The sequence below is a fragment of the Galleria mellonella genome, unplaced genomic scaffold, assembly GCF_026898425.1.
Source record: "Galleria mellonella isolate WM207_F2 unplaced genomic scaffold, CSIRO_AGI_GalMel_v1 utg44, whole genome shotgun sequence".
In the NCBI taxonomy this organism is placed as follows: domain Eukaryota; kingdom Metazoa; phylum Arthropoda; class Insecta; order Lepidoptera; family Pyralidae; genus Galleria; species Galleria mellonella.
The window spans coordinates 1,335,999-1,358,318 of record NW_026442100.1 but is presented as its reverse complement, the minus strand read 5'-3'; the positions used below and the strand labels follow the sequence as shown (position 1 = coordinate 1,358,318).

The following is a 22,320-nucleotide window of genomic DNA, read 5'->3' as shown; positions in this document are numbered from 1 at the left end:
GCAATTATTAATTGTCAAGTACAATTATTAATTGTTATGCCTGGCTGTACATACTGTACCTGGCTGTATATACTGGCAAAAACTACCCTTATGGGGGAAATTATGATCAGCAGTGGACGGTTAACGGCTTATACAATAACAATTATTAATTGCGAATCTTTTTTCCTTATAGAAATATTCCAAAAAAAAATTGTGAACTGGTATTCCATGAGAATTAATATCAAGAAATACAATCATAATTTACTTTTTGTAAACATAAATTCCGCTATTTTGTAAAGACATTAGACAAAAAATCATGGAATTCCATAATTTCTAATTTTAATCATATCCACTACAAGTGCTCTTTAAATATTCATAAAAGAAATTAACAATATATATATAGATAAATAGTGATTGCCATATCGTTATTTATTTTAGTATCTTTATTAAATTTTTGTATTATTAGTCAATTGAATTATTATAATCAGTTAGTTTTTTTTATCATTAGTCAAAAATTTCTACTTACTTGAGTGCTATTAGTTAATGGATAATAATATATCGGACGACGTAAATACTAAATGGGTATTTTTACACACCATTAGTTAAGATACCCATTTGAATTCGCCCGATTAAATATTATCCTAAGTAAATAATGACATAAACATATAACGTCAAATACTTACTTTAGTTTATGAAACGATTATTAGACAATACAATGATTTTGATAGGATTGTACATCAAGACTATCACATGTTATACCGGGGAGTTAGTATGATGAATTTTAAGAGGCCACTATGCTAAGAAACGAAACGTAATAATGCGATATCCTGTCAAAATGTATGTTTTTTTTTTTATTGTCTATTAACATATTATTAGCATTATTTCCGATTAACTCAGAATGGACATAATTATGATGCAAAGAAATTCATTACGTGGATGAACGTAATGCGAGGGGTCAATCATTCAAAAGATGTGTTTACCATGAAAGATAATCTAATTAAAAGAGGAAAACCAATTAGAGGAAAAATATTAAGTATTGTGCTGACCCAAAAATTTGCCAAAAAGTAAAGATAAGATTAACAACTTACGGTGTAGGATACACCCGCATCCGTCACTTAAAAATCGCTTCTATCTAGTTTCTAGTAGGATTCTAATAAGAATTGTAATTAAAAAATAAAACAATTTGACAGGAGATCATATGGTCCCATTTCATAGCGAGAGCGACCACTCAATGTGTTACTGTGAGGTGCTAATGTAAAAAATCGGTTAATACGTGATCCGTTTAAGCGAATTTGCACTTTATTGTCTGTCGCGTAAGACATATGGTGTTACATTGTGATTATGACTGGAGACAAATGTGCTGATGGAAACTGCACATAATGTCCATGCAGTTAGGGTACAACTTCACTGTGGAAGTCTTACCGTACTCGTCTGATTTGAGATACGCTTGGCCCATAGGACCCATTAGCGGTCGATTGTCCATCACCAATTCTGTACAATACAATCAACTGTCATGAACTCGTTATTATAATTTTAGTTATTAAGAGAAATTATATTGTTTAATAACATTAGTTTTAATTATCAGAATCAAAGACACAGGATGAGTAGTGTTTTTATTTATTACGAGTAATCCACCTGATGGAAAGTGGTTAACTTCGCAAAGAAACATTAACAACACCATGGACATTATAATAATATAAAAATAAAGTTATTTTATCAAAACTTTCTAATTGAGATGTTTATGAATATATGAATACAAACATTTTACACCAATAAGAAAAATAAGTAGTAAAGCACTCGCCTATAGTAAATAATAATAAACAAACATTGAATAGTTTGACTAAATAATATAATACCACTACAAGTACCAGAAGATAAATTATAAACAAATAAATAAATGAACATAATTAAAAAGACATTATATAAAAAAAAGCATTTAAAATTATAATAAGTACTTCAATTTTCGACATACATTCAACATTAATTTCAAATTACACTAATAAAATTAAATAATTATGCAAAACACTAAAGTCGAATACTAAAATATATAGAGAAATATTTGTGAAACATAACAGTTTTCTAATCAATCAACTTTACAACAAGAGTTAAAAAACTAATAAATTTCTATGAACCATATATGCAAATAAATTTCGCATATAAATTACGATAGTCAGTATGTATAAAAAATATAATGTGATTAAAAATGTACTGCACTTAATTTAAGGGATTATGTATAATAATTAAGCAAATTAATATAAAATTTTATAAATATATCAGAATTAAAAAAAAAATCTACTTTTTATTTACAATGTTACTCAGTACTATGATTTTGTACTATTACATAGCAGTTATTGCCCCTAGATGGCGTTATGTATAGAAACTCACAACTTTGTTGCTACTTTTGTTGTTATTATGCAGTAATCTAATCAAATATTTGCAGTATATTTTTAAATATCACAACAAAAAAAAATACTAAAACATAAAACTCTAATCATGAAACATTTTTCTAGAAAAGACACCTACTCATTTTTATTAAATTGTTTATATTTCCTAATATACATTACCTGCTACATGACTATTCAAATTGTTTGATGGTACTCTACTTTCAATGCACATCTGCAAGGTGACTTTTAACATAATCAAATTGGGATTGAACAGATGTCAAACAAAGTGAAATAGTAATAGTGTGTACTGAAGACACAAACTCTATGTATCTAAGTATCGTCCGTTTGACGTCTATTCAATACCATCAAAAGTCAGCCTGCTGGATTCAATAATTACAATACGATCAAAATAAGAATAGAAACATCAATGACCTCGACTAGTAAACTTAAACTTTAAAAATATAAATTAGGATTTTGTAAGGAATTTACAAGGGAAAAGTGCACAGTTCCACTATTATTATTACAAAATATTATACATATATAACATACATACAAATGACTAAATTCGAAATGTCATATCATTCTCAAAGACAAAAATTGTTAGTAGATACTGCTACGAATTATAATGCATAGAGCAACACGCTAAACAGAAACGTCACAAACTGATGGAAGATAAATATCTTAGAATTACTTATTTTGACAGCTAAAACGTCAAAATATGATGGTAAATCAGTCCTATCCTTATTTTGATCACCATATGTGAGCTTACTTTTTTTTTAATTTTTTATTTTAACAAACCTGGAGGCGCGCGATGTGATGTCGGTGTGGGCAGCTGAGCGGCAACACCAAACCCGCCAAGCTTGACGGGGGCGCAATTATCCCGGCCTGCGAGCAGCACGCAATGCGGCCGAACATCGCGGTGTACGATATCGTTTTCGTGGCAGTAGCGCAGTGCTTCGAGTATTTGACGCATGTAGTGGCTGGAAGTAAATAATCTTCATACATAAAAATCCCGTGCCACAACGCTCACTTACTGTAATCTTTCAAACTGCTCAACCGATTTTAATTTTGTAAATAGGTATTGTTTGCTCTAATTTGAGAGACAGAAATGAATATATTCAAAGAAATAAGAAAGAACTGATACGAAACGACGAAACATTTTTAAAAATACAGTACAGTGATTTATTTATTCTAAGTAGTATTAAAATGTATAATGATAACTCCATAAAGATTTTAAATTTATAATACGTCAATTATTCAATCACGCTCAAATGGTTGAATGGACTTGAATAAGATTCACTCTGCCACTTCACGCGAGCAAAGCAAGGAAATATAGCTAGTTCAAATTATCCAACTTACCATGCTACAGCCTCGCTGTAGACAAAACCAGCGCTGGCCCTGCGTACCACTTCAAAGCAGAGATCAGAACCATCCATACTGAAAAATACAATGTTGAATTTTTCATTTACAATACAATAAAAGTTAAAAAACAATACAGTAACATATTATAACTGCCAATGTATGATGAAGATAATATCCTTGACAATATTGTGTACTGAACTGTCTGAAGAGAAGTCTATTAGACTAGTGCATGAACTTATGTATTACAGACAGAGACCTCTAGTACTTGGTCCTGTCTATTTACTATGTAAGAGACAGCACGAAAATATATATATATTAATAAACAGAAAATAATGTAGAAGAAAGATAATTTATACATATTACAGGGTACAGAGCCATAATACCTTAATCCTCAGTAATGGCAATGCATGATTGACATCATGGCCAACACTATTGTCCCTGGTATTGTTCATATCTATAGGCGACAGTTATCACCTTCAATCAGGTGGTCTGTAAACTTGTTTTCCATTCTAAGTAGTATAAAAAATAAAACAATATTAAGGTAAATAAAAATGAAAGACTGCCTTTGTTTTATCATTCTAAACAATTTCTTGTCTCTATCTACAACATACTCATACATTTAAATGAATGAAAACTCTTTATTATTCCCTTTAAAGAATGATGCAGATTATAAAGATTATATATATATTGCTTGCAGTTAGGTTAGGTTAGGTACTTTTAAATATATATATAATTAATATAAAATTAATATATAACTTAACCAGTCAAAAGTACTATTGACTAGCAAAATTAGCCAAAAGTACTTTTGACCGTATGCTTTAGTCAATAATACTTTTGACTAAAATACCAGTTAAAAGTACCTAACCTAACCTAACCGCAAGCAGTCAAAAATGTGCCAATGTGCTTAAAAGTTACGTAGATTGCCTACGTAACTTTTAGGTTAAATGACTCTTTAGTTTAAATTACTCTTGAGGTTAAATGAGGAATATTCAGATAAACTAAACTATTAGCACAGATAAATACTTACTATTCAAAGACCATGTACAGCATTCCCTCGGAACTGTATGTCTCAAGTAACTCCACAATATGTGGATGCTTTAGCATGTGGCATATTGTAGCCTCTCGTTTCAGATCTGGAACATCGTTTAATAATTTTTTTATAATCATGTGTCAACCATATATAAGTATTTTTTGGCCCTTTAGTGTCTGCATTCATTATTATTGCCTTGTCTTTTTCCAATTATTTGAGGTCAGCACAGTATGTCTTCTTCTTTCACAAATCATTGTCAACTGTCATTTCTGGGCTCACTGCTCTTTTATGCATATCATTTATCACACAATCCATCCACCTTTTCTTCAATTGTCCCCTTCCTTTACATTCATCCACTTTCCTACTTAACACTAATTTAACTGAACAATGTCTGTACATGGAAAATATTTCAAAAATTCATATAAAGCTTTTTAATAGGATCAATAGAAGCCAAAATAATATTTTTTAGAATTTTTGTCTGTCTGTATATTTGTTCTGACGTCACGAAAAACTACTGCACCAATATGAATATAGTTTTCACTGTTATATCCCTAAAGGTCTAACTTAAAAACTGGTGTATGTTTTAGTTCCAGAACATATAGAGATGGTTTATTTAATTGAATTTCCTCCTGAAATCCGTGCATACGAAGTAGTAGGCAAGAAATTAGTCTTCAATATAGACAGATTGCAGATATTGTAGATACTTACAAAAAATGTGCTCATAATCACTTATTTGTTTGAAAATAGAAATGAGGTAAGAATTAATGCTCTTTAATCAATACTCTTATCTTTCTTGCATCATCTAGTCAACTAATCAGCGAAATGTTATATGATGTAGTGTAATATGATATGGTAAAGCAAAATATACTGTGACTTCTTTATACTTATTTATCTATTATCCAAATTCTCAAAGTATAGAATGGGTTAGGTATCACCAATTGATAATTTGATAACATCCTTTGGAAAATGGTTATTTGGAAATATATGAGTATGTATAGGTAGATAACCTAATGCAATTACTTCATTATGCCAGGAAACACTTTAATCTTTAAAATATATATATATATATATATATATATACCTGCAGTGCTTAGTCCAGGGCTAGCGGTGAATCGAGCCACATCAACAATCTTCACTGCAAACTGCTGTCCAGTTTGACGGTGAACACAACGGCGGACCAAACTAAATGGTCCCCTGGAAATGATCACACAAAAAGATGTAAGACAACATATGTCTGTTGGAGGGAAGGGATTGTTAATAATGGGGACAGACAAGAGCCCATTGCTAGCAATATACCATATAAGGTCAAACTCCTCGCAGTTCCATCTGATCTTTTTTTTTTACAACACAGGGGGCAAACGAGCATGCGGCTCACCTGATGGTAAGTGACAACCGCCGCCCATGATCACCCACAACACCAGCATCATTGCAGGTTGCATGCAACTTAATTAATAGTTATAGTTAATAAAATAAAAGGCATGATTTCATCCTCACCTATCATTCTTCATTATTATTCTATCAGAGTGAACAGATAGCAAAGGTAGGGTTGCCATAACATTATCATCTTAAAAAATATGTACCTGCTATGTACAGGTATATATGTGTAAAATTTGATGAAAATTTGTCTTATACATTAAGATAAAATTCTGCTTTATTGCTTGTCTATATGATGGATCATAATAGCATAATATATGAGTAGCCAGGGTCGCATGACATAATGTAAATTTATAATGTATAATATAGGAGTACAATATAGGTAAGTTAATACAATTTAATGATGCAACTACAGATAATAGTTAAGTGTTTTTGCAATATAATATGATTAAGAAGAACAACACTAATTAAAAATGTTTAATAACATAATTATTCATATCCCTTTTATTACAAATGAGTTGTGTTATCTTATGTTTTGACAAATTGAATAAGATAATTTAGTATTTATCACAGCTAAGTATAGAATATAATAACTTTATTACGATCAAACATAAGACTTGATTCAGAAGTACCATTTATTAAACCTTATTCTAAATTTAAACTATATCTTTCATATTCTACACACTGTAGCATGGTGTGACTGCCTGTAAACTTTTTCTAATTTTTACTGTAAAACAATAATTTTTGGAGTCATATCAATATAGTCCATCTAAGGACCATACTTAATATTTTGTCACAATCAAATATTTTAATAAATATGCACATTTTAGTAATTTGTTATATATGGTCTTAATGATCAGTCACACACCATGATTCAATACACAGAGTATAGTTATAAATTATGTTGTAACCTATTTCAGACGGCTGCAAATATATGTGGCCTGAGAAAAAAGTTTGAATATGACAACCCTAGACCATTAGTCTCCAATTTATCTAATTATTGATAATAAAAAATCTAGAATAGGCAGAAACTAAAAGTGACTGATAACATATTTATTCACTAATATTTAACAAAATTTTAAACTTCTAAACATTCAGTGGTGTTTGTAATAATACGGGACAAAATATTCTTATAAATTTTATAAAATTATATAACATTTAAATAACAACCTTCATATTTACATTAAATATTCAACTTCCCTTATGTTTTGTTTTATGAAAAAAAAACTTAGAGATGAAATAAAAAAAAAATGTTTCTAACAACTAACAGTAAGTTCACTGAAATCAAAATTTCCAGTTATATATAATTGCTCATAGACAATTATTTACTTATTAATTGAGATTCAGGGAAGTTTTAAATTTACCTTTTTTAAGGGAATGTGTATTTTAGATTTTTTGTATATAAATATGGTAATCAGATAAAGTTGAATAACTATATGATTTAAATAATAATGATATAAAAATAACATTTTAATACAAAAAAATATTTATGACATATTCAAGTAAGAGTAAGAGATTATAGATAGCCTTTAGGTAAGCAAATAGATTTTAAAATTATATTATTATGTGCCTGAGGCTTAACTATAAATATGTGTAAAAATACTTACTTGCCAATAATTTCGCATAATTCATACACTTCATCGAATAAAACTTCGTCATCAGCCATTTTGCACACAAACACAGTTTACTAAGTTTCAGAAAAAGGTAAAAAATATCATTTTAGCACAGCCTTCATCCAGGGAATACTATGGTTACGCCCAGAGACGATTTTCGTAAATTACAAGGACACTATACATTAAATGAACACCAATTGATATCTCAACAGGAAGTCTTGTATTTCATTATTAAATAATACACAAAAATTAGTGTACCAGCGTAATTTGTGCATTTTCAAGAGAAAATTTAAGAAAATCGCGAAACATTTGATGCGAAACTGTAAAATGACACTAATAAATTACACTCACGATTTGAAAGATAAAAATTTAATATTATAGTAAAAGATAAAGTGCGGATTAATAAATATTAGCAAAAGAATGTAATTTTTCATACAATATCAATTTATATCAGAAAATATTTTTTTATTTACTTTTGACATTCCGAGGGTTGCAAAAATTCGGAATGAAGTTAGCAGCGCGAAATTTGGTGTTGCCATAATATAATAAATTTCTAACCTAAAAAATTATATTGTTGCAGTGACTTTTATACAGAAAGAAATAACCGGAAGTTAACATGAATAAAACCATTTGGCCTATTATAAAAACGATAAATTAATATCTAGCCAGTATTTATTTGCCATAATCCTTATTTAGCTACTTATATTATGAATAGGAAAATGAGTTTGTTACGTCTTGGTACCTTAACGGCTTAATCCATTGTTATGAGATTTGGTATACATGTAGGTACTATATTGGATAAAAAAGGAAAGAGGTTACTATTTATTCCGATCAATCAATATATCTCTGTTATGAAGATGACATCACGAGTGATAGCTAGTGACTGAATAAATAGAACCTTATAATTTCGTAGGGTATATATATCCTATCCGTGTAATAACAAGCACATTATCTAATCTTCATTAGATCCAACTTTATAGTAAGATTTATTATAAAAATTATATATATATTTTTTTAATTATAAATATTCTAAAATATTTAAAATTAACTCTTTCATAGTTTTGAATTAAGAACTATTGATACTTATTTTCTCCCAAAACCATAGGCGTATTTAGAGGGAGAAGGGGGGAGTGGGCCGTGTCCATTCCAGAACTGTGTAGTGGCTTAGAATAAGAAGCAGAGCATTCAACAATAGACAAAAACATGTCTAAGGGACATATGCGCCTTTTTATGTAGCCAGACAAAGGAAAATAGTTATAAACACCCAAATGCTCAAAACACAGACAGACATATAGACACATAAATAATTTTAATCAGGATTAGATCGATTGTGCAACAGAATAAGAACCCTTAATAATGTGGAACATGAAGTATTTATGTGAGGAAGAAATAGGTGAATTTAAAATTAAAATACTTTAGGAAAAAATATTTTATTGAATATTGTTATGATATTTATATACTCATGACAAATTTACCTAATTGTCTCTTAATAATATAAAACATACATACACATTCAAATGTAAATTAATTATGTATAAGTTCATAAGAGATTATTTAAAATAAATAACTTAATTTCAATCAATAAGATTTATATTATAGCATACTATATACGAATAATCTATAAGGGAAATACCACTCAGAAATAATATAAAACATCAATCCTACTTAATCTATTTTTCTAGATTTCTTACATAGTTACACACACTAAAAAAATATTATTCAGACTTTTCACGAGAACAGGAAAAGTGGGCTATATTGCACTTTCGATGTAATATTAATATCAGTTCATGTTTTTTATGTTATCATAACTAATATATATTATTATATAATGGTATATAATGTAGTAGTAGTCAGTTAGTCGTATAATTCGCCGAGTGGTCTCTGCTTAGAATGGGTCGTCCCTTTCTTTCCCGTGGATGTCATAAGAGGCTATTAAGGAACTTAATGGTCGAAGAATGGGCAGCAACGTCCTCTTTAAACATCACCAAAATCTAACTGCGGTTGTCAAACCGCCTGTCAAGGTAGTAAAACCTACTAATAGAGGAAGGCTTATATTCGGCACTGGATAGTTGACTAATGATGAAAAATCAGTTAAAATGATGACTACTGTAAAATATATAACTTAAATAAACAGACCGCCATGATATACTCAGGTAATGGAATAAGTAACTAAAATTATTCTAATACTTTTTTGATAAAACATCCATAAAACATAAGTTACAATATTAATCGTTTTCCCATTTTACTCTAGCATTGGAACTAAAAACCAATGACTTAAGACCAATAAAAATAAAAATTAAAACCTGACAATATAAATTTAAAAATAATACTTTTGGAAATTATATAATTATATAATTACAAGATTTAACTTATAATGTAACTTTCTGTCTTCTTTGATATCTAGTTTCTGCACACAAGATTGTTGTTTGTTTAATAATATTATTGTCAGAGTTAATTGGACAACACACAAACATTATAAAAAAAAATACTTGATAATTTACGTATCACAATTAAATCTAGTACCGTTGTTTACTTTCTGTTTAAAATATTCACAACTAGGCACTGTTACAATAAGTTCAGAATCTGGATACTTATTTCTTTGCAATTTATTAACATTGACTATGTAACTACATTGATAGTCAAGTTCGTAAATCTCAAACGTAGTTTCCTGCAAAAAAAAAATAAAAAAAATATTAATAATTATTTTTAATTATTAAAACATACTTAATTTTTAGCACATTGGATAAATTTATTACAATTCTAATTGGTAATTTCTGCAATATGGTAACACTGTGCAGGAAGTCTCAGGAAGACTTTAATTTTAGACCGTGACTATCTTCATAGTCATGCTCATGTCATTATTTTCAAAAGGGAATTGGCGCTTACTGTTTCGCGCATAGATACGTACATAGGTACCTATATAATAGCTGTTATATATAGTTTTTTTTTAAAGGGTGATAATAGAATGACAATTCCGTTTTCGCCATTGGTATATGCTGGCGGGGTACTTGTGGTAGATAATAGGTGAGGATGAAAGCAGGTTAGGTGGTCATTTAACAACAATTAACCACGACGGTTTCCAGCGAGAACCGCGTGGAAGTCGACTTGTTAGGATATGTTACTAGCAATGGAGCTGTTACACCCAGTTACTAACGATAAAGCACATCCTACTTTTACAATAGATAATAAGGTTAATTATATACCTCAGTTGTCGCTGAAAAGTCTTTCTTGAGCTTCTTTGGATTTTGACATTTCTGTGTTCTCCAGTACACGTAGTATCTTAAAAAAATAATAATTTATATATTAAATAACTACCTATATAAATTGTAGAGTTACGGTTCGTATAAAACAGATTAAATGGAAATAAATGTATATTAAAAAACTTATTAGAACTATATTATTCAACATCATCTTTTTTCTCTTATCTAAACTGTATGGTGTTGGAGTAATATGATTTATACAGAGGTGGTATATTGTTAGGCAAGTTTCCTCCCAAATTCCCCCTCCCCCCTCCTGGGTGGTAAAATTGGTAGAAATCTACAAACTTATGTTAAGACTAGCCTTTGCCTGAGAATTTTTTCGCATTATCGGGATATGGTCAATAACAGTGATAAAAAGGAGCCTATTTCCTTCTTAATTCCAATAAGTACGTGTATTCATTCTCATTTATCATCTATCACTGGTTCCTCACCAACGTATACCATTAGCGCAGGCGGGGTAACCACATAATACTAATACTACTATTTGTGGTGTAATACTACAATTTGTAGTAATTGATTAAATCGTTAAGATGTTAAGAGGTCACATAGAAACACACGTACTTTCATATTTATATTAATATTTAAGTACCTAAGGATTGTAAAGAAAATAAAAAATAATTTACTTTCCGCGCTCTTCATTGTTGGCGACTGGGTCCCATGAGATTTTCGCTTTCAGCCTGTTGCTATTCCACAACACTTTATGTAGCTTCAGTCCTTTTATTTTCCTATCACGTTTTCTTAGTAACTGCGGTGGTGAATCTAGAAATATAAATAATAGTTATCTATATTTTATTATTTATATTTCATAATTTTATCCTATTCTGTTTTATTGTATATTGAGCAGTTGTATTTTGTAAATAATAATAGTTGCAATTTATACCTACATATGTCTACTAACTATATATCCATTAGCTACTTTAGTACAACTCAAGTCCGTATTTTATGATATAGATTAATACTAGTTAAAGGTAGTATCGGTATCCCTTTACAATATCTATATTTTACTTACTTTCGAACACTAAGACGAAAAAAAGGTCATCATTCAATTTGATGTCGCCAATACCAATCCGACATTTCTATTCATTTAAATAGGGGGTTCTTCACTTACTTATTATATATTACATAAATGATTTGTAATATATTTTTTTTTGTAATATATATATATATATATATATATATATATATATATATATATATATATATATATATATATTATAATTAAAATATATAGATATTGGTATATATTACCCACCCTTACTTAATATCTTAACATATATAGGTAGTTTTATAATTACAGCTATCATATCTCCATGTCATAATGAAATATTAATACCGGCACGTATTAATGCTCGTTATAAATAATCATATAAATTGCCTGATTCTAAGCTTGAATATCCTCTATAGCATTTATGTGAATCCAGACAACCTATACGTTCGCAACTCGAACATGCAGATTCGAGTCAATTTAGTAAAGTTCTTAAATTGGCATTTGATATATCTATATAAGTATAATAACTATTATAAGTAAGTATGTATCAATATCAGCGACTTGCTGATACTTAGACAAACGGTTTTTGGGTACGATACATAATTATACTCTGTATAGAATAATTATATTGAATAAATATTTATAAAAATAAAAAATAAAGTAAGTAATTTACCTACGGGTATATCGGCTACTAACGCAACGATATCAAGTCAAGTTTTAAGACAATGTACCTTGTTTCTGGTTGACATTAGAACCAGGGGTATTATAAAATACAGCAGCTTTGTCGCTCCTCAGTTTACCGAGACCAAACTGGCTGATTGCTTGCACTTGCAAAAAGTACATGGAATTCGCTTGTAAGTCTTTGATGTCGATGGACGTTTGATCCTGTGAGAAATAATTACATATTAAAAACAACTCTGAAATAATTAAAGATTTAATTTTTTAAAAAAAAACTGACTTCAATTGTCACAAAACCAGTTATTTTGATTTAAAAATTAAACTACTTAATCGATTTGGATAAAATTTTGAAACAAAGATTTTTCTAAATTGATTTAGAACTGACGGAGTTATGAGATAACATATAAAAAAAATTAAACCGAATTTCTTTATGAAGTCGGTTTAATATTAAAAAAAAAAAAAAACTTATAGCTTTTAGAATTCATTATCAGACTCTAACCACCACACAGGGTTGTAGTTTTTACATAAATAAATCAAACAGGACTAAATACGACGGAATTGTGATATTATATATAATTTTATTTTTATTAATTAATATTTATTAGGTACCTTAGAGACTGTTTGATGGTTGACAAGCAGAGAATCCAATTCCCCACCGACACCTCTGGCTCTTCGACTCCAAAATACTTTGTAGCGCATGACGGGTAAATCAGACTTTGGCTCCTTCCATTCCAATCGTATGGTAAATGTGCCTTTAAATTTAAGGATAAGACATGTGTCTAGATTATTTATTCTTATAACAGGGGTAAACAAGGCAGATAAATTAATAAAGTATGGAAACCATAAATGTGATATCATTACACAACAATTCTCATCACCTAAAATATTACGTACCATTTTCGGATTTCAGTGGCTTTACTTTCAACTTCTTCGGTGGTGGCAGAGGCCTGGGACCTCTTCGTGGTGTAAATGGTGCACTTGGTTCTGAGAACCCTCGGGTGCCAATTGCACTGACAGCGGCCACACGGAATCGGTACCAATGACCAGGCTTCAGCAGGTTTCGAAGAGACGCCTTTGTTCTGTTAACAATCAATTGTTTTTATTAACCTAATCAAATATATATTACTCGTGTGATCCCGGCATAGAAAGGGCCACCCTATCCTTTCCCATAGATGTCGCAAGAGGCGATTAAGGGAATTTAATGGTCGAGGTATAGGCAGTAGCGTACCTTTTAGAATATCACCAAGACTTGATTGCAACCTAAACTTGGCCACTACTGGCGATACTTCCAAGGAGGTGGTCTATGTTCAGCAATGGACAATTAATAACTGATATGATGATGATGAATCAAATATATATTATAATATGAACAAACCACATCTTGGAAGCTTATAACGAGCGTTTAAAACCTGATAGTTTTACAATTTAAAGCACCTTCCAAATTATCACTAAAATCATAAACAAAACAGTCCTCTAGTCGAAATACATACGAATCTATTGCTAGAATCGTTATCGCTAGCAAGTCCGTGAGATAGAACGAGGTGACAACGCGCGCTGTCTTGTTCTTTCTAATGTGAGTGTCGACTGTTGAGAGCGTGGACTGTATTTGTAGACTATAAACACTGATTATATAAATTGGTGTATTTGCACATATTTTTAAATAGCTAAAAATTACGTACACACAGCGACCGACCAGTTTAGAGTACGGATACCATTACAATAGACAATTCTATGCTACGGTACCTGTGGCGTCACTATATTGAAAATAAATATACATTTTTAAAAATATATTTTGTTACTAGCAACATTAATCAAAACTGTATTCATACACTCATGTCCATTTATTCTCATTAACCACCTAAAATTAAGTCCTACTTATTTGAATAAATGAATATTCTAGTCTATTATGAACTGGTTTAATTAATAATCATAAATTTTGGCGTTCCACACGAACTATCTTCGTTTGTTGTCATTCTGTGCCTTATACAATCAACATGGTACATCTCATTTAGAGTTACTCGTATGTTTTGTTTTATAGCTACGAGTAGTAAACTGGTGTTTCTTTTTTTTTTAATAATATTAAAATTTAAATTAATTATTATTGTAATTATTTTTGTACATATTTAATACTGTAATTTCTGTGTCACTTTCGACTCATATTTGGAAAAAAAATCGATTTTATCCGAAAAAATGTTAATGACTGCGATTTCGTTTAATATTAAGTATCTAAATATTTTTGGAAATATAGAAAGATATTTACGGAGAACCACACGGGCGAATCTGCAAAATTACTTGCATGAATGAATATTAATACAGTTTAAACACGTTCGACTACCCACTTAAAACTCGCTTAACAGTTAATCCTTACTAGATTCCTGAATTGCAATGTATAATGGATAATTAACGTAATAACCGCACATATAAGCTTATTACGATACCTATGTTATAAGAGTTGGGTATTGGTTTATCAGAAAGTAGATATTAGAACCGAAACTGTGATATCATGAGAGGTAATGAACTGTTTATATTTTTACGTCACTGTATCGTTATAAACTCTGTTACGGTACAATGCACGACTAACTCTCTAGGAAGTCACGTAGCAGAAAGTACATAATAGTTTTTTTTTCTGTAATCAATATTCTAATTTGACGATCGTTTGAAGTTAAAATTGGTATTGCGACAGATGTTACGCCCTATCTAATATTTTATTATCGGTGCGACATGCGTTAGGTATCACGAGCGAATTATTATTTCGATTTATCGACACAATAATCGCATCGATAACTTTTCGATTCTTTTTTTAGTCAGTCATAGATATTCAATATCATCAAACATGCAGGGTTCATCCTTAGATTAAAATATCAAACGATAGATCCTTATTATCGGTACCTTGTATGGAACACATAGATCAGGGGCAATTTTGTAACAGTCGTTATTGCTTGCGACAGCTATCATTGACAATTATAACCATTAATCGATTTAAATTGGTCACACACGTAAAACATCGCCATGTGTTCGATTTAAACAACGAATCCATATATGAAGCGATAAATCGTAACGATCCATTGCGTTACGTATATCGGTTCTTGTATGAGGCCTTACAAGACCAATTTAATTCCATAGCATGTTGATAAACTGTTATCTCGAGTTTTTGTTTCACAAATAGAAATGACAATTAAAATCATTACATATTTAATATGAGAGTCCCATAATGGCATCAATACGGAAGTAAATCATACTGAATTTAAAAATAATTATTCAAATCGATTTAGAATTGGTATAACCATAAAATATACAATTTAAATTAATTGACAATTTCTTTCTATTCGATATCTAACTTGTATTACTCCAGAATCGAACCCCTAAAAAGGCAAACAATAACGTCGTATACTTTTATGACATCAATGAATAGAGTCGATTAAAGGTATTAAATTTGTCTAATAAATATAACTATGTCTTTAATTTACATAGATACTCACTTATTCGTTCTTAATATTAAATTCCATTGTCCAAGTCTGGCCTCTTCATATTTCGGTCCTAAATGATGTTGTTCTTCTAGAAGATATAAAATCTTCTCTGGAACTGCTCGGGCCGCGTCTCCAACACCATCTGACCATTTGACGAGCACGGACCGTTTCTTCTCCTTAGCTTTATCCATTACTGGTAGAGGTGGAAGCCCTGCATTTAATTAAAATATAACTTGATAAGATTTTTTAATAATACTATCAAAACTAAAGAAGCTGTCGTCACGACAATTCACCTAAAGGGTAGTGGTATATGTTACTGTCAGACATTGGGTGAAATGTACTAATTTTATTTTGTTTTATCCTAGGTAATCAAGAAAAGAGTTAGAAAACGATATAATTTTTTAGCCAAGTTAGTGTGAGAGTCTCAAAATAAAAAAATAAAACTCAAACAAACAAGGATTTTAACGATTTCATTTTAATGAACAAGAACGTAGTATGGGGCTGCCCATTGTATCCATTGTACACTCCTACTCTTGAAAACTAAAGGATTATGCTTTGATAGAACTAGCTATTCAATACCAGACCAAGTTTTGTTGTATTATAGTAGAAATAGACAATGGTTCTCTCTCTAAGTGAATTTAAAATAACTCTACCACCATGTGTGACATTGATACAGAGTTCAACTTTAAATTAATTTCTATCTGTATTAGTTAATATCTAATTAATAGACGCTTCATCTTCACACACTTGATAATGTAAGCAGATCAATTGGTTCGTTGCAGGTGGAACCGCAGGTATGTCGACAGCACCGCTGGGTACCGTCACATTGGGAGTCGCTGTTGCAAGCTTCCACGCATGCATCTTCCCATTTGGGTGTATCCGTGACGGGACACGTTCCTGGCTTTTGTTTGTGTCGGCATTGTGATCGGCACTGTAGAAAAAAAAAACTACCTAAATAATTTAACAATGCAGGCATGGTGCGGCGTCTAATTGATACATTCAATTCACATCAAAATATCCAAATTTTGCAACTTTCATATTTTGGGATAGTAGAATTATTGTTATTTATAGTATTTACCATCATCATTTTCATATCAGCCTTCAACTGTCCATTGCTGAACATAAACCTCCCCCTTGTGGGGGTTTTCCAGTAGCTGCCACGCTTGGCAGGCGGATTAGCAACCGCAATTAGGCTTTAGAGATGTTTTAAGAAAGACGCTGCTGCTCATCCCTTGCCCTCTCTTAGTCACCTCTTACGACACCCACAGGAAAGGAAAGAGGTGGCCTATTCCATGCTGAGACCACACGGCCTTATAGTATTGTTTGAACTAAATTGATTTGGATATTCAACTATCCATTTAAATATAAATCTGCTTTATTGTTTTTGAAAATTGTCGTTCCTATCGAGTTTTAAACCCGCGTTTTATTAATTTAGTAATTACAAAAATTTTTAAACACCTAATTATAAGAAAGAAGAAAATGATCTTCCTTTTATTGCAAGTTTAATTATTATAATAACCAGACTATAAGTAATATTATAGAAACAAACAGATAAGTAAAATAGTTTGATTTGTTTCGATGACGAGAACCGAGTCGAAATACATCAGCGTTTGCGTGTCGATTATCATAATTGTGTGAGAATCACGCGTTCAAGTCTCTGAAATAACAGGTTCAATATTCTATCAATAGCTGCTGTCGATTGGAAATAAAAAAAAAAAGAAAAGAAAAGATTAAAATCGAAGGTCCATAGAGCGGCAATTGTTGTTTTCAAAAAAGTAAATAAAAGCATGTTCATCGATCGTCAATCATTTCTGTGACAGGGTCTAACAAAAGAGATTATTCGGAGAGTGACGTTTTTAATTTTAAAATATAAATAACGTAATACTTAATATACCTACTATTATGAATGTAAAAATTTGTAAAGATGCTCGGATGTTTGTTATTATTATATAAAGTATAGTGGAATAGATTTAAATGAATGGAACACAGGTAGATCAATATCTAGATAAATCATTAGATATTTTTTATTCTTACCCAGGCAAAATTGCTGGAGTATATAATAAGTAGTTACATTCCCCTCTATTTCAGTAGATCTTGTTCCTATAGCCAATGGTGTTTTTGTTGAATATTCACATTGTCACGTATTAAATTTATGACTGCATTTCCAATTGTAATAAGAACTATTAAATAAAATTGACTTCAGAGCAAAAAGTAGGCCTCTTCCTAAAATTGGTTAAGCGTTATAAGCTATTGAAGTAGGCGTGTAATTTTATGTTTCCTATCATAAAATAATTTTTGCTCTGGAATTATCGCTGCCAAGTTAGCCAGCTGACCATTTTTTATTTTGTGTTGTATAAACATTTTATAGGTATATTCTATTAGATACTTGTTTTAACATTACTTTTCTGTACGCCTTTTTAAATAAATTTAAATAAAGTTTAAATAAATAATTAAAAAATATTGTTGCTGTCGCATGTAATCGCAGGTATTTTATATGCACAATGCGTGACATAGTCGACATACATATTAATATAGAAAAAATACATATAGCATTACAATTTACTAGCGTTAAAATATTTAATTTCTTTACTAGTCGAGAATGTGGCATTAATTATTAATCGTTACATGAACTCTTTTTTATTTTATTTTTTTTATTTTATCAAGCACAGTAATTGTTAGTTGTAATTAGATAACATGATTTTTATCATTAAAACTATATCATTCATTATTATCTCGTAATCATACAAAATAGAAATTGTTTAATGATTTTTTATAGAACTTTGTTTAGTAATAGTCTACGTTACTATCTGATGCTCTGTATCTAATGCGGTTTACTAGAACCATGCAAATAAAGTAAAAGCAATATTATTATTTGTTTTATTTACACAGTTGTACTTGTATGGTCAAGCGCTGTTACTGTTCCACTAACTTGATTAGCATCAGTATATTAGTCTAAAGAAAGGTGCCTTTGAAATTGTATGAATCACAATGGAAATTAATACTTGCATAGTACATTTGTAAGGAATACTGATGTATACGAAATGATCACTATCTTAACTCTGTCTAGGTTCAATGTGCTATAAAATGTGACTCTAAAAATAAGTTAAATATAGTTAGCATCGAGCGATGAGTAATACGACTGTTTAATTTAGTAAAAGGAAGATATTACTTTTATTAGTACTACGTTTATAATATATTGAGTTTTTTATCAACTTAAAGTTTATGTATATAGTATAAAGTATAAATCGATTGATTTAGTTTTTCTTATTGGGTACATTACGATGTAACACGTTCAGCTCACGTTTTCGCGAATCCTATAATTCATAAAATGTCTCCACCCTTCTAATATCTCCATGCAGAGATTTATGTATACATAAGGAGCTCTTATGAAAAAGTTCAACCACGCAGGCTTTATAATTTTAGGATTAGTCAATTGAATTGTCATTTGCATGTCTAGTTCAAATAATATAAATAAACTTAATTATATTTTCAACTACAAGCCGCCTTCAAGTTGTAACTTAAGTGAAGTTAATTGAAGGCGAAACATTGTCTATTTGTATTATCAATCATTATTTATTAGCTGTATTCCGTAGATTCGCATTTGTAAATTGAGATAAAACGTGCTTTATGCGCTCATTTACATTAAAGACTATATAGTGGTCAGATTTCATTGAAATCCTTCAAATCAAATCAAAGCGTGATTAAGTAACAAATATCTTAACGCTCATGTTGAGATGGTAATAAGTTTAATGATGATTCTAAGCAAATATTTTATTTTCTAGTACAATACTGCTATAGAAATATTTTATAAACATTCCAAACACATTTAACTTACCTTACTTTTAGTTTCTTTATTAACATCCAAACACATGAGATCACATCTAGCCTTCGATAGAGAATTCGACTGATGCTTTGAGAGCATTCTCATCAACCAACCATCAAAATCACGAGAGAAAACCATCGGCACCATCAACAAAAACACCATCACCACCAAAATCTTCACTTGCATTTTGAATGTCATTTTCACTTAAAACAGGGTATACAGTTCAATATATTTAAATGCTATTTTTACACATCGAACATACTTATGTATTTCTTACAAAATAACTTAGAATGAGTATTCCTTTTCTATATAGGTATAACCTAATATAATTTTTTTCGTGTTTACACGTTATGAAAAATATCTGTATTGTATATCTTAATGTTATAATTGAATAAAAATTAATAATTCGCTGCGAATAGGTAAAACGCAAAGGTCACAAGTAATATTGTTAAATTTAACAGGTTATCGGAATTTGATAAGTGACGCATTGGACACGATATTGCAAAACTAAAATTAAATATAACAAAACCCAATCAAGATAATAATTATGATAACATATTTACTAAATAATCCTTACAGCCAATATATCAATAAGCATTGTTGAAATTTAATAAATAAATAAATCAAACTAACCATTTTATTTATTTGGGTGCAAAGGTTAATCGTAAGTGATTACAATTACAAAATTTTTAAACATATTTAATTTAGTTACCTATATGAATAGTAGATAATGTAATTTTTTTAGTCATTAAAATAAATAAAGTTTACAGAAATTCCAATATTTCCAATCAATTTCCTAAATTTAACACACACATCGAATCATAAAACATAACAAAGTTTTATTTGTATACAAAAGTTATAGATAAACTTTTTGAGACTGACAAAATATATTTCATAGTCACCCTATCGTGTCATTGACCTTAACATTCGGCGTCGAAATCTGATTTGACAGACTGCGAGCGCTTGGCTCGACCCGCGCGGTTAGACTGCGCGTACGCATCGTATACACGAGTTCGTGCCTGGCTTCATTAATGTACATCGATGATGCTTTCCTGCCTGTGTCGATGACGGAAAGCTGCTTTTACCGAGTCAGTTTCCTAATTAAAAAATGGACATCGTCTTCCTGCATTCAATCGGCATTCCATTTTGTGTTTACTATTGTTTTTGTTTACGACAACCGAAATAACACTCTAACATATATGGATTACGTTATTATTTTGTTTGCTTTTAAAATTTTTATTCTAACTGTAATGATCAATTGGGTTATACTGTTTTATTATTTATTATATTGTGCAATTACAAAATCTCTATATTACATTAATTTGGATTTAATTTACATACATTACTTTTTGTTTATTTACATGAATTTGGGCTGGTGATTGTGAATGACATATACATATAATTTATAATCACCTCTATATTAGGAATAATTTATTTAATACTTAACTTCTCTTTAAGAACTAGATTGAGGATAAGTTCATATTCTAATACCTAGTGCGTTAAGAAGAGAAAGTCATCCATGAATGTACTCGTAGCTATGAATTGATGAAAAGAATATAAATCACTATACTTTAATAGAACATAATGAAAATACTAGAATATAAGACAGTCTACTGATGCTTAATTAGCACTAATAAAAAAAGGACTGATTAGATGTTTAGAGTTGTCACTAATTTTATTTAGAGAGTTCTTCTGTTTTAATTTTAACAAATTTAAGCGACTTCGTCCATTAATATAATATTTATGTCCTTTTCCATAATAAATATTGTATGTATGACAAATTCTATGTATCTATAAGATTAATTGCTGTAAGGCGCTAAGAAGTAACATATACGAGAATAAAACTTAGTAAGAATTTATATTTTTTTAATATTTTAAAAATATATTTAATAAATAAATATTTCATATCTTGCTTGCATGTCTAGATGTTTGTTATTCATTAATGCTTATTCGGCTTAAAATATTTGAGTTATATTTGCTGTAGGGATAGACTAAAACATAACTTATAATACAGAGGACAAATAAGCATGCAGTTCACTTGATTGGAAACGCAGGTGTGTTGCCAGCTGTTTAAAAAGGAATATGCTACTTTCTTACATTATAGAAGAAAAGATCAATCTAAGACTCTTATCTTGAAGGTTACAATGTCGTAACTTAGCACATAGGATACACTGTTTATACATATACTGATTCACGTGGACGTAGTCGTGGAAAGCAGAAGAATATATTCAATTACGGTTTTCATCCCTTCAGTATTTAGTACAAACAAACAGTTTTAATATTGCAACAGAAACATTAATTAAACTCTTGAAGGGCATCCGGTGCACATACACAGCAAGCAATCAACTGGTCGTTGACTCCT

At 30.1% G+C, this 22,320-nt stretch overlaps 2 protein-coding genes across 18 annotated transcripts in view; both read right to left on the bottom strand.

The window, feature by feature from the left end:
* The window catches only part of LOC113518776 (peripheral plasma membrane protein CASK), a 294,948-nt gene extending 286,698 nt beyond the window's left edge, over positions 1 to 8,250 (bottom strand). For 2 of the 3 annotated variants that reach the window (XM_026903758.3, XM_026903759.3), the window contains exons 1-6: positions 7,737 to 8,250; positions 5,837 to 5,949; positions 4,753 to 4,858; positions 3,723 to 3,800; positions 3,162 to 3,343; positions 1,402 to 1,470 (exon numbers count right to left, since the gene is read on the bottom strand). In XM_026903758.3, coding sequence (XP_026759559.1) covers positions 1,402 to 1,470; positions 3,162 to 3,343; positions 3,723 to 3,800; positions 4,753 to 4,858; positions 5,837 to 5,949; positions 7,737 to 7,795 — 607 coding nt within the window. In that variant the 5' untranslated portion in view covers positions 7,796 to 8,250. The remainder of the gene's footprint in view (positions 1 to 1,401; positions 1,471 to 3,161; positions 3,344 to 3,722; positions 3,801 to 4,752; positions 4,859 to 5,836; positions 5,950 to 7,736) is intronic. The other variant, XM_052898542.1, reaches the window with a different exon arrangement.
* A 951-nt stretch (positions 8,251 to 9,201) lies between these two features.
* On the bottom strand, positions 9,202 to 20,941 carry LOC113518950 (anosmin-1). 15 transcript variants are annotated; one of them, XM_052898553.1, is made up of 10 exons: positions 20,671 to 20,935; positions 19,971 to 20,161; positions 16,883 to 17,066; positions 16,148 to 16,346; positions 13,563 to 13,747; positions 13,278 to 13,420; positions 12,722 to 12,875; positions 11,626 to 11,761; positions 10,946 to 11,021; positions 9,204 to 10,410 (listed from the first exon to the last, which is right to left on the bottom strand). In XM_052898553.1, exons 1-10 carry the CDS (start codon positions 20,705 to 20,707, stop codon positions 10,240 to 10,242), a joined length of 1,476 nt encoding a protein of 491 aa, XP_052754513.1. In that variant the 5' UTR covers positions 20,708 to 20,935; the 3' UTR covers positions 9,204 to 10,239. The 15 variants fall into 15 exon arrangements, with proteins under 15 accessions (XP_052754519.1, XP_052754513.1, XP_031763220.2 ...); XM_031907360.2 differs by having other exon boundaries at positions 9,205 to 10,410; positions 20,841 to 20,941; XM_031907349.2 differs by having other exon boundaries at positions 9,205 to 10,410; positions 19,971 to 20,230; positions 20,841 to 20,939.
* Between the last annotated feature and the right edge of the window lie 1,379 nt (positions 20,942 to 22,320).

Bases quoted from the DNA above. Each gene is read 5' to 3' on its own strand.
- LOC113518950 (XM_052898553.1), bottom strand. From the start codon at position 20,707: ATGACTAAAAAAATTACATTATCTACTATTCATATAG. The intron at 13,421-13,562 runs GTACGTAATATT...TTAAATTTAAAG, and splicing joins GCCACTGAAATCCGAAAATG to GCACATTTACCATACGATTG. The intron at 11,022-11,625 runs GTAAATTATTTT...TATTTTTTTAAG, and splicing joins AACAATGAAGAGCGCGGAAA to ATACTACGTGTACTGGAGAA.